Source organism: Saccharomyces kudriavzevii (assembly GCF_947243775.1).
Source record: "Saccharomyces kudriavzevii IFO 1802 strain IFO1802 genome assembly, chromosome: 15".
In the NCBI taxonomy this organism is placed as follows: Eukaryota; Fungi; Ascomycota; class Saccharomycetes; order Saccharomycetales; family Saccharomycetaceae; genus Saccharomyces; species Saccharomyces kudriavzevii.
The window spans coordinates 143,126-154,764 of record NC_079286.1 but is presented as its reverse complement, the minus strand read 5'-3'; the positions used below and the strand labels follow the sequence as shown (position 1 = coordinate 154,764).

The window sequence follows — 11,639 nt, the reverse complement described above, 5'->3', positions numbered from 1 at the left end:
TATGTAGAGTTGATGATGGCCAGATAAAGCTCTTCGCAAGAAATCTGAAAGCTTGGGGTTTTCAAGAGGGCGTGCGAGCTTTATTGTGATGGGAATTTTCTTTTGCCAGGGGAGCGTTCTAGAAGAAACGAGAGTGCTACGGAGCTTTCTGCGTCGCGAATCCTTTCTCCGTTCGGGTAACCCTTTTTGTGGGTCTATTTTGGGTCGAAATTACACTAAAATCAAAAGACGATGGTGCATGCATAGCTACGACCTGGGGCTAGATGCTCTTGTCGTGCAAGATGGGCTGGGTAGAGTCTGTTCTCAGCCCCAAGAAATGGATGGAGGGGTATTGTATCAGTGACAGATTCTTCTCCACTAGGATGCCCGAAGGCCATCGTTTACGCTTGTACAAGAAGGCAGGCTGGGCCAGGACGTTTTAGGAAATTTCATTTTCCTGTGATAAGCAAGTAGAAGATGCAAAATCGTGTCCGTGACACTCGCAAGGGTACGTTAGGATTTTCTTGATCATGCTTCTCAAAGCATCTGGTGGAAGGCATCTGTCCCTGCTGGCCCCTGATCGTCCCTACTTTTTTTCTATTAGCCGTGTATCGCCTGGAAATGATACGAGTAAAAGGTCTCAGGAAATGAAATATGTTTTAAAAATATATGTCTACATGTACGCTTGTAAATAAGAGATTCTGCTCTGCCGTAGACCAGTGGCGTTTGTTCTATAGCTCTTCCCAGGTCATCGCCTTCCCGCAGTCGTCATCCTCACAAGAAAGTGATATAGACGTGCTTATGATACTGGAGTCATCTAGTTCTGGGAGTGAGTCGATTCGAAAGTCGTAAAAGTGATCTTGGGATGCCTGCAAACTCTCCACAGACAATCTTGAAGGTGGTTTTAGGCTGACCCTTGGAGATCTACCATGTTTACCCACAAATATCACTTCCTCATACTCGTTCTCTATTGCGATCGTGGAAGAAGTTATCAGTTCAGGTGTGTAGGGAAAGTACCGCAACTCCTTGTGTTCCTTAATTCCTATTTCATGAGGACCCATTTCAATAATTCGTGTGGTCGGCTTATCGTTATCATTAGTGAATTTTAGTTTGCAGTTGCCTGCCAGTACGGAATTAGTGTTGTTGTACAAATGAAAATACAACGAACCGTCTCTAAAATTCACTGTAACTTGCAGCGAACGGTCATCTAAGCGTTCTGACACCTCAGCATTTTTAGAAACCGCGATTTCTTCTTTCAAGAGGTCCTTGGTAGTTTCCCTTTCCGTTTCCGCACAGCATTTTGCTAGTAAGCTCTCATAGTCACGATAACGTTGAAATACGTTCTCAAGTTGTTTGACTGTTTTCAATTCCGTGAAGAAACTCACCAATTCGGGGTTATCTTCCGGTATATCAATTGTGCCACATATTTTTTGGTCAAGCTTCTTGTCTGCAAGCGCAGTGGACTTTTGTTTGAGTTCCATGTCATTTAGAGATTCTTCCAATTTGAATAGCTGTTCTGTGAATCTGTCCAAGGTTTCTCGTGGAACTAAGACATTTGCCGTGAGATGAGAGCTTATCTGCTCATCGGGAGCAGATTCTGAAGTAATTCTCTCTGGCCCCGTGGGCCCTTCATGTGAGTCCTTTTTACATGAGTTTTCTTTCTTCTCAAGGACCACATTGTCCAAGAAGTCTCCAAAGTATGTAGAAATAGTTAATCCGTAATTTCTGATCGCTTCTTCTCCAATGTAAATTGTACACTTTTTTTCAGATTGCAAATACTTAAATAAGCGACCATAATCTTGACTATTAAGCAATATTTGGACGTTTGACTTATTATTTGGTTGCCAAAACATGTGCTTGCACCCAGTGGCATCTTTCAGAGTATAATACTGTCCAATACACCAGAGGATGATATCCGCATCTAAGGTCGGCATGATCAGATTAAATCTATTACGTTCATCGCAAACGGTTAAGGGGTACCCCCTTGATGCGCTCATTTTTTGGCCTTGGAGTTATTCAACGCAGAAGTGTTCTTTCAGGTGTAACTTAAAGCAAGCTACGAATTCAATTGTCTTCAATTCTGCCTATTTTGGTCTGAAATACCTTATCAGTTCATATCATGAGGATTTAGGGTTTCTTTTTTCCACTTCACTTGAAGGTATTACGAAATATCACACGCACATTTTCCGGGTCATACAATAAGATAAAGAAGGAAACTTCTTTTGTACTACTTACAGCATGGATACACTACAATAGATCAGCCGGTCTATACGCGTCGACATTGAGAAGGAATCTACATTTCGGATATCGGCTATAAATCGAAAAGAAGTTGGTTTCAAAAAAAAAATTTAGAGACAGTCCAGGCATCTGCAACGATCTACGAACAATGGAAGACTCTGTGTATGCAGAGACCTGAATGCAGTGTTCATTTATGCTGTTATGGGTTTAAAACAACTTATCCACTACTAACGTGTTTTTATTGTATAAAAGATATGATTACTAGCTGCTACTTTCGCAACGTGATGTGTGGGCGACGGGTACACCCGTACCCATTTGTTTTCCCTCGCAAGCCAGAAAAAAGTCTGCAACTCGTTTCAGAGCCGTAAAGGGTGGGGTGACAAATTGGAAACAAGTACGAACAAAAATGGAGTTTTTTGAGTTGCTGTTGGCAATGATTAACCTATAGTTACTACTCAAAGGGAGCGTGAAACAAGTCCGAAACAATTGGGAAAACAGATGAAAAATTCCGAGATCTGTCATTTTGCACGCATTTTGCAGGTGAGAAACTCAAAAAGGTCCAGTCCGTCACTTTCAAGGCATTATAATCTAGGTTATGTAGGTTTAGCGAACTACACGAAATAAGAACAAGGGTTTTACCGAAAGGGCATAACGTAAAGAAGCCCTCATCACTTATATTTTGGCCTGATCCTATGAATTTATTCTCATAAACCGACAATTGAGCAGTATTAAATAGATAGGAAGTGCACTACTACCAGCTTTTATGAAATTACTCGAATATATTCTGCTCAATTGTAGTATTTTTAATAGTTCAATTAAAACTCATCTTTTCTTGTATTCCGGAGAGAAAAAGACATAATTCAACAGTACTCTTTAGTATGTTCAAGCTTGAGTTGCCTGCGTTATGACCTGAAAAGAGCACCCACGAGATTGTCAAATAAAAAACATTGTTTATTGCTTTTCTTCGTCCTCGTTGCCCCAACATTGAACTGTTTCTCATGGATGGCCGTATAAGGATATAACTGCAAAAAAAGATTTTGCTTTTGGGGTAGAAATTATCCAATAACAAGAAAACGAAAGCAAACGCCTACGAAACTATTTGCGGTTTTTGAGGCATTAAGGAAGCTTACAAGTGCGTCTATTAGCAATTGTGCTAATATAGCGCTTGTAGAAAAATCCGTGTCTTCTGAAACAATCAACGTCGCCCATAATCTGCAACACATATATAAAATAAGATTTGCAATTATCTATTAACACGTTATAAATTGGGAACCTCTTTCTTGATTGCAAATTCCAGTAATCTTTCGCTAAGACCTTCCGGAATTTGAAATTATTCCAAGGCCGCTGCTGAAAGAAGATTGTCATAAGAATTTTGTCATTCAAAAAAACAAAATGCAGAAACTGCAAACCTAAACATAAATAAATACTAATAGCCAAAAGACCTAAATGAATATAAAGAAGCACCTATATTTCTTCCCACGTGAATGGTCTATTTAACGTAGACCCAGAATCATAGATCTCGTCTATCTCATTTGGAAAAGGGGAGCTCATAACACTTGATTCATCAAACGAAGAGAGTGCGTCTGCACGGAAAACATTATTTGGGTCCTGTAACGTATGGAAACTACCCGTCGAAAAAGAGGATAACGCGGATTTCAAAGTTACTTCATTTGATTCGGTACATTTACCGATAAAAATGACATCTCCATTCTGGTTAATGATTTTAACTGTGTAATCGACAAGCGGAGCAGATAAAGATGGAAAATACCATAGTTCTTTTTGTCCTTTCGGGCCTATTTCGTGTGGCCCCATTTTGATACTGTATACTTTGGAAGCAGAACTAGAGAATTCAAATGTGCAATTCCCTGGAACTATCAAGTCTGCGTTGTTGTACAATATAAAGTGCAGTGAATTATCTTCATGATTTACATCAACACGTAATGACCGATCGTCTGGCGTTGCTAAAGCTTCCTTCTTTTCCTTTGGTTCTTCAAATAGTGCTATTTGCTCCATACTTTCGCCCTCTGGGACTGAGGTACCTTCGTGCAAAAAGGAGTGCATTTTCTCTTTCTGGCCATCGAATTTCTGTAAGAGTGTCTCGTATACTCTATAACCATTGTAAATCTCTTGCAATTGCTCACTAGTTTTAAGATGGGAGAAAAACTCCACAAGTTCGGGCTTATCTTCAGGCAACACAACGTATTTCTTCTCTTCTGTCTTACCTGGCCCTGCTTCTTGATATTGCGTCTTATTTATGTAATTTTCAAGTATAGAGAGCTGTTCAGATATTGTGCTTAAACACTTCCGTGACACAACAACATTGTCACTCTTCGCAACGTTGTTTTCAAGAGGGACAAAATCATCCAAAAATTCATCGTAGGGTCCACATATGGTCAAATTATATTTTTTCAATGCTTCTTCACTAATAAAAATATTGCATGTTATCTGACGATGCAAAACAGTTCCTAATTGGCTAAAATCGTTGGCATTTAGTAGCAATCTGGCATTCGATTTTTGGACGGGTTGCCAAAATATATGTTGCTCCTCATACAAATTAAATCGATTGATAAATTTGTTAACGCAACTCTTGATCGTTTTCATCTTGGTATTTGGCGCTGAAAAGGCGGATTTTTTGAACTGGTCAATAACGACAAAGTCGAATGATGTCGTTTCTACAGAAATTCTCTTCAAATCCATACTCATATCTGATGAATGGTTGAAAGAGTACAATGACAAACTCGGAAAATATATTTCAAGACTAGCTTTGATTTTTTTCAAGTTAACTCCAAGGCCCTTCTTCACAACTATCCATTGCTACATTTTAGTGCTCTCTTTTATTCAGCTTTATCCTTTTTTCCCATTTGTTTCATTTCTACGTTTTTAGGGGTACACGCGATTATAGGTACACACCCCATTATCACACCAAGATTCGTAGTAATTATAAGATTATTATTATTATTATTAGAATTAAACTATGTAAGAATATAAAACGACACAAAATTATCTGAAGGCACGAAAATCATTTATGCATTAGAAGAAAAAGAATAAACAAAGGAGAAGGAAAGAGCAGAAAGAAAAGCCGATTCATGCGTCATCACTTTTTAACCTCTGGCTCGTAATCGGGGGGGTTGTAAGTAAAAATGACTTTACCTTTTTCATCATACCTTGTGAAATCATCACTTACATCCAAACCATTGGACCTCGCTTCTTGAATTTGCTGTTTGGAAACACCCAATGGGTCCTTACAGCACCACACTATAGGATCTTTTTCTCTGACACAAGGATCGGTATATGCGGCGTTCAAGTATTCTTCATCATATTCAATACTGGTGTTGAAAACATATGGGAACCTCGTTCTGACCTCGTCAAACGGGTACGATTTTCTTGGACTGAAAAATTGTAAAATTCTTTGCGACCATGTGTTGGTTTCCAAAACGTCCGGTGGGAATGCCTGCGGTTCTTTCATCACTGCTGCCGGGTTGCTGTAGATGACTCCCGAGTCCGCATTAACTGGTAGGGCACCTTCGGGTCCATGTTGTTCGTGATCATCATCGCCATAAGGGCGTTTGTTTCTTAGTGCCTCTACATCGCTGTAATGGAACTTGCGGAATTTATCATTCTCTGGAACAAAGGTAGATTCGTTGCCAGCAGCGTTGTTATCCCTATTCTTGGCGGAAGAGGAAAGGGTGCTTGATTTTTTGATAACTGGCTCATTCATTTTCTTCATTGAATCACCGTCCCCGTTGGATCGGTAGGACGAAGTACGTTCAGAGCTAGATTCAAATGGGTTAACTAGCCCATTGTTCTCCGGAGTATTATTGTTGTCAGGTATTAGATCGGCTTTCTTCAAATCGTCCCTGGTAACGGGAGTTAAAATCCCGTGAGTATTGTCGCTTTCATACTTACCCTTCATTTCCTCCGCGATATCCCTTATTTCTTGGGAACCAAGGTCTGACGTGGGGTAAGAATAACCAGATTCGCCTCTTGCGTATCTGATGGCGCTCAGGGGAACCGCATCTAATAACGGCATGAATTTCCTTTTCATGTAAATGTGAGCCAGGGCAGTAACTACAATCCAAACCACTTCCAGCACCAGAGGGCCCCAGGTTTTAGCCATGATAAACAACCCGAGCAAACATACTTCACTCAAGTAAATCCCCACAAAAATCTGGAAAAGCGCTCTCGGATAATTACGTCCCTTTAGATCGAAGGAGAACCCAAAAACATAGTTTAGGTTGTACAAGTAGACGACGTAGATTAAAGACAGCATCACCGTACTGAAAAACAACAGTATAGGAGCAATGATCGAGTAACAGATGTAAATACATACCAGGACCTCAATACCGGGGTAGACAACACCCATACGAGGAATGGAGAGTGTATTGTAGCGTTTCCATTTTTGTCTTGGGGTGGAATCCAAAAATCTGCCCAAAAATTTGCTTAGCACCAGGTTAGCCGCCTGCAAAATCGACCATGTGGGGCCTGTTAGACCCTTCAATAGAAAATACATGATGTAGAAATTGGATGCCTTGGGCAAGTTGCTTGCCAGCAGCGTCATGGCGGAGCTCGGATCGTCAATGATCGAGTCAACGGTGGAGGATGCGGAAGAAGCGGCGGTGACGACTAAGAAAATTTCGACGACTGAAAATGCATAGTACCAAGCTTGGCAATACAGATCAGTTTCCTGCGCAGTAACGCAACCGCTCATTTTCCCCAGCTTTAAGATAAAAGGGGGGACCAAAGACATCAAGATGGCTAGCGCAATGATGGGGAGCAAGCCGGTAATGATGCCCATCAAAAAATCGGGCATATTATTGATGAACTGTAAGAAGGGGACTTTATCGGTGAGGAAGTTGATGTTGGAAATGGCACCAACCACGGTAACGGGGATAGCCCAGAATATGATGAGCAAGACCATGATGGTATTTGCCACAGCTCTTCTGGAATGTCTTTCCTTTCCACTGAGACGCATCGTGTCCCAGTTAATGTCTTCTGGGGAGTGGCCAATGAAACACTTACCGAAATGGGTTGTACCTAGTATCGCTTCCACGGATTGGAAGCATCTTTGCGCCTCCAACTGGGACTCGAACTGGATGAAGCAGGCAGGTTGCCTATCGTTGCTGGCCCAATCAGCCTGTTTTTCGTGAATCTCGTCGTTTAATTCGCCAATCCTCTTACTGGAGTACGACAGCGTACTGACCTTCTTGCCGCCCAGACAAAGCGGCAATTTCCCCAAACGATGCTTGGGCCGTTTCTTGTAGGGTACATAGGTCTCCAAGTCCTCCTTTGGCTTGGTACCGTTGTTGTACAGCTTGTCGAGCTGCTCCTGGGTCTTGTTTCTGGTCATTTTCACGCACTTGTTCAGAACTTTATTCAAGGCGGCCTCGTACTTGGCGGCGTTCTTGGCTCTTTCCTTGCACAGCTCCTGCAAGTCCGACAGGTCATGCGCAAAGGCCACGTCAGAGGCCTTGGGGAAACGCATCTGCATCTCCCCCTCTTGAGCGATGTCCTTGTGCAATTCAGTGATAATGACCGTTCTAGAGGAAAGCAGCCCATCGTATAGCGGGGTGGTCTGCATGGCGTGTCTAAACACGACGTAATAGTACAGCTCCTTGTAGATGATGTACGTGAACATGCCGAAGAAGATCCAGGAGAGGAAGACGTGCGCGTAAAACCGGTTCTTGTTGGAGACGTTTGAAAATGACAGCAGGTCAAACCCTTTCAGGTTGTTGCCGCTGGTCGCGTTTACAGGGAGCAAGATGGGAAGAATGATCAAACAGCCCATAAACGAAAGCGAGCCAACGATCCCGATGTACCGAATCAGAAAGTACCCGTCCACGCCTGTGTGCTGGATAAGGAATGAGTGCGGTTTAGAGAGCAGGTACTCGACCCACCCAAAATAGCCCTCGGGCACTGGGTCTGTTCTCTCTTCCTCTGGAATGGTCTGAACGTCCTTTAGCGACCGTGGTTCGTACACTCTTCTATTCTTGGGCCGTAGTAGCAAGAAGAGCCAAACAAATGTGATGCCGACGAGGCCGTTGGCAATCAGCGTTATAACGAACGCCGAAGTCGAAGAACCTGTGTCACTGCTGTCAGCCATAGTATATATGCGCTGTAAATATTGATGCGTTGCAGTTACTGCTAGTTAATTGTGACAAGAGGGCAAAGCAGTACAAGACGAGGGGAGACCGGGTATATATATATATATATATATACACCTACTACGTAAAGAATAATGATATCGAAAATTTTTACGAGTGCCTTAACGTTGAGGGGACATGCAGACTTACACACATACACGTACTATCTACGTACACGAACACTACACGTACCAAAGTACCCATGAGGATTAACGTGTAAAAGGGAAAGAGGGTCGGCTACGCACAATAAGGGGAAACAAAGAGGCGGTGCGGTGCAGAGGTAAACGAAGTGGAAAATCAAGGAGAGGAAATGTAGGCAAAGTAAGAAGACGAATGGAAGAATCAAACGAGGGGGAAACGTCAAAATGATGTAGTATTTGGCTTTGCGGCGCGGAAGAGCCACTCATGCTGACTCCGTGACGGACCCGCGTTCATGCGGCCCGGCGTTAACGCTGAGCGTGAGGCTGTCTCGACGGAGTTTTTTTTCTTGCACTTGCCAGTGTTCAAGGGACGGGAAGAGGAGGTGTATTGAGAATGGCGGCTGTGGGTTGGCCATGACAACTACGGGTGTCACTCTATGCAACTTTGCCCAGGCGAGTAACGTGTATTTGCCAGACGAACATGTAAGAAGGGAATGGGGCCAAGACGTGTCAGACGCGAGTTGGCGCCGATGGTGCGTACAATAGGGCAACCATGACCTTGAAGGTGGGCACGCATAACCGGTAGAGTACTTTGGAGTCAAGAACGTGCTGGGGTCGCGACCAGTATAAATACACAGCTACATAGGCCATGGTAAACGGTAGCGTATCCACTACTACTGTGGGTTGGTTTGCTCAGGCGGGTTGATTATTGTATTACACATTCGAGAAGTATTCTTCAAACATCCAATGCACAGAAATTAATTACACTCCCAAATAATCAAGGGGGGTGTTACCCCCTGCGCCTTTTTCCGATTTCCGTGGTTGATGGGAATAATGCCGGATATTTTGTATCGTTTTATGGGTGTCCAGAATGGGCTTCCCCTTTTCAGGGCTGCCCAACCCATACATCGGGATACCTGTAAGGGGTTTTTCGTTACCCTCTTACTTTCGCCGCTGGCGGCGAAAGTAAGACACATAGGGACAGCGCTAATACAAGCTGTGCTGAGCTAGGTTGGGCTATCCCCACCTACACATAATTAATTTCGAAAGTACTGGCGTTCCCATATAGACCTGAACATCTCACCATCTTGTCTGTCTTTCGCCACCCGTTTCCTTTTTTTCCGTCTTCTGTTCCAACAAGATTAGGCGCATGCAACTTCTTTTTCAGTTTTTTCCCTGTTGTTACCTCACCATACCCGCGTTAGCAAGAAATTCTATAGGAAGAAAAAATGAACGACATTAGGCAACACCAACAGATGTCGTTGTTCCAGAGCAGATGAGGAGGGGGGGAGGAAACGCATTTCTCGAAACACACGAAACTCTTTTCTTTGTTCACTCACTCACTCACTCACACTACTCTCAACTGAAACTACGGTATACGGCCTTCTCTCAGTCATTCAAGTTTGAAGTAAAAAAAAAAAAGTTTGCTCTTACGATCAAGTATAAATACACCAGCAATTGCCATCGTACTTTCTTGTTATTGTCCCCACTTCTATATTCACTTGATTTTCTTTCTTGTCCAAAATTTCAAGCTATACCAAGCATACAATCAACTATCTCATATACAATGTCTATCCCAAAAACTCAAAAAGGTGTTATCTTCTACGAATCCCACGGTAAGTTGGAATACAAAGATATTCCAGTTCCAAAGCCAAAGGCCAACGAATTGTTGATCAACGTCAAGTACTCCGGTGTCTGTCACACTGACTTGCACGCTTGGCACGGTGACTGGCCATTGCCAACTAAGTTGCCTTTGGTCGGTGGTCACGAAGGTGCCGGTGTCGTTGTCGCCATGGGTGAAAACGTCAAGGGCTGGAACATCGGTGACTTTGCCGGTATCAAATGGTTGAACGGTTCTTGTATGGCCTGTGAATACTGTGAATTGGGTAACGAATCCAACTGTCCTCACGCTGACTTGTCTGGTTACACCCACGACGGTTCTTTCCAACAATACGCCACCGCTGACGCTGTGCAAGCCGCTCACGTTGCTCCAGGTACCGACTTGGCTGAAGTCGCCCCAGTTTTGTGTGCTGGTATCACTGTTTACAAGGCTTTGAAGTCTGCTAACTTGATGGCCGGTCACTGGGTTGCTATCTCCGGTGCTGCTGGTGGTCTAGGTTCTTTGGCTGTTCAATACGCCAAGGCTATGGGTTACAGAGTCATTGGTATTGACGGTGGTGAAGGTAAGGAAGAATTATTCAGATCCATCGGTGGTGAAGTCTTCGTTGACTTCACTAAGGAAAAGGACATTGTCGGTGCCGTTCTAAAGGCCACCAACGGTGGTGCTCACGGTGTCATCAACGTCTCCGTTTCCGAAGCCGCTATTGAAGCTTCTACCAGATACGTTAGAGCTAACGGTACCACCGTTTTGGTCGGTATGCCAGCTAACGCCAAGTGTTGTTCCGATGTCTTCAACCAAGTCGTCAAGTCTATCTCCATTGTCGGTTCTTACGTCGGTAACAGAGCTGACACCAGAGAAGCTTTGGACTTCTTCTCCAGAGGTTTGGTCAAGTCTCCAATCAAGGTTGTTGGCTTGTCTACCTTGCCAGAAATTTACGAAAAGATGGAAAAGGGTCAAATCGTCGGTAGATACGTTGTTGACACTTCTAAATAAGCAAATTTCTTATGATTTATGATTTTTTATTATTAAATAAGTTATAAAATTAGTTTACACAAATTTTAAAGTGACTCTTAGGTTAAAAAAATATATATAATTGAAACCCTCTCTATTTTCTTCCTGTGAGTTGTTCCTGTAATTCAGGTTGTCTCCTCAAGTACAGCCTGAAGTCGCTTTCATTGACCACATCTCTTCCAGCATGTTCTGCAAATGCCTGCAAATCGCTCCCCATCTCTCCCAATTGCAAGTATGCTAGCTCCAGCAACGAGTTTATGAACTTCGGTGTATAATTTGCTTCTTCGGAAGATAACACCTGTTGTAATCGTTCTTCTACGTAGACCCACAGTCTGGCCTTCAGTTGGGCCCTCTCGCCATCCTCATTCATTGCATCTACTGGCCCCTGACCGGAATTTCAAAAAGATGCTCGTCTATGCATATTTTCCAGTGGTCTTACACTTCTTTTTTTTTTTTTTTTTTTTACGGCAGTTCTTTTTTTTTTTTCAACTCTGATCGCCCCTTTACTGC

At 43.0% G+C, this 11,639-nt stretch overlaps 5 protein-coding genes across 5 annotated transcripts; 1 reads left to right on the top strand and 4 right to left on the bottom strand.

The window, feature by feature from the left end:
* Positions 1–710: 710 nt before the first annotated feature.
* On the bottom strand, positions 711–1,976 carry ATG19 (Atg19p; the record flags this gene model as incomplete). The annotated part of the gene is made up of 1 exon (XM_056231095.1): positions 711–1,976. The coding sequence occupies one exon, from the start codon at positions 1,974–1,976 to the stop codon at positions 711–713; it is 1,266 nt and encodes a 421-aa protein (XP_056084948.1).
* A 1,705-nt stretch (positions 1,977–3,681) lies between these two features.
* On the bottom strand, positions 3,682–4,920 carry ATG34 (Atg34p; the record flags this gene model as incomplete). The annotated part of the gene is made up of 1 exon (XM_056231094.1): positions 3,682–4,920. The coding sequence occupies one exon, from the start codon at positions 4,918–4,920 to the stop codon at positions 3,682–3,684; it is 1,239 nt and encodes a 412-aa protein (XP_056084947.1).
* A 391-nt stretch (positions 4,921–5,311) lies between these two features.
* Positions 5,312–8,317, bottom strand: PHM7 (Phm7p; the record flags this gene model as incomplete). The annotated part of the gene is made up of 1 exon (XM_056231093.1): positions 5,312–8,317. One exon carries the CDS (start codon positions 8,315–8,317, stop codon positions 5,312–5,314), a length of 3,006 nt encoding a protein of 1,001 aa, XP_056084946.1.
* A 1,747-nt stretch (positions 8,318–10,064) lies between these two features.
* Positions 10,065–11,111, top strand: ADH1 (alcohol dehydrogenase ADH1; the record flags this gene model as incomplete). The annotated part of the gene is made up of 1 exon (XM_056231091.1): positions 10,065–11,111. The coding sequence occupies one exon, from the start codon at positions 10,065–10,067 to the stop codon at positions 11,109–11,111; it is 1,047 nt and encodes a 348-aa protein (XP_056084945.1).
* A 112-nt stretch (positions 11,112–11,223) lies between these two features.
* On the bottom strand, positions 11,224–11,499 carry MHF1 (Mhf1p; the record flags this gene model as incomplete). The annotated part of the gene is made up of 1 exon (XM_056231090.1): positions 11,224–11,499. The coding sequence occupies one exon, from the start codon at positions 11,497–11,499 to the stop codon at positions 11,224–11,226; it is 276 nt and encodes a 91-aa protein (XP_056084944.1).
* Positions 11,500–11,639: the final 140 nt, after the last annotated feature.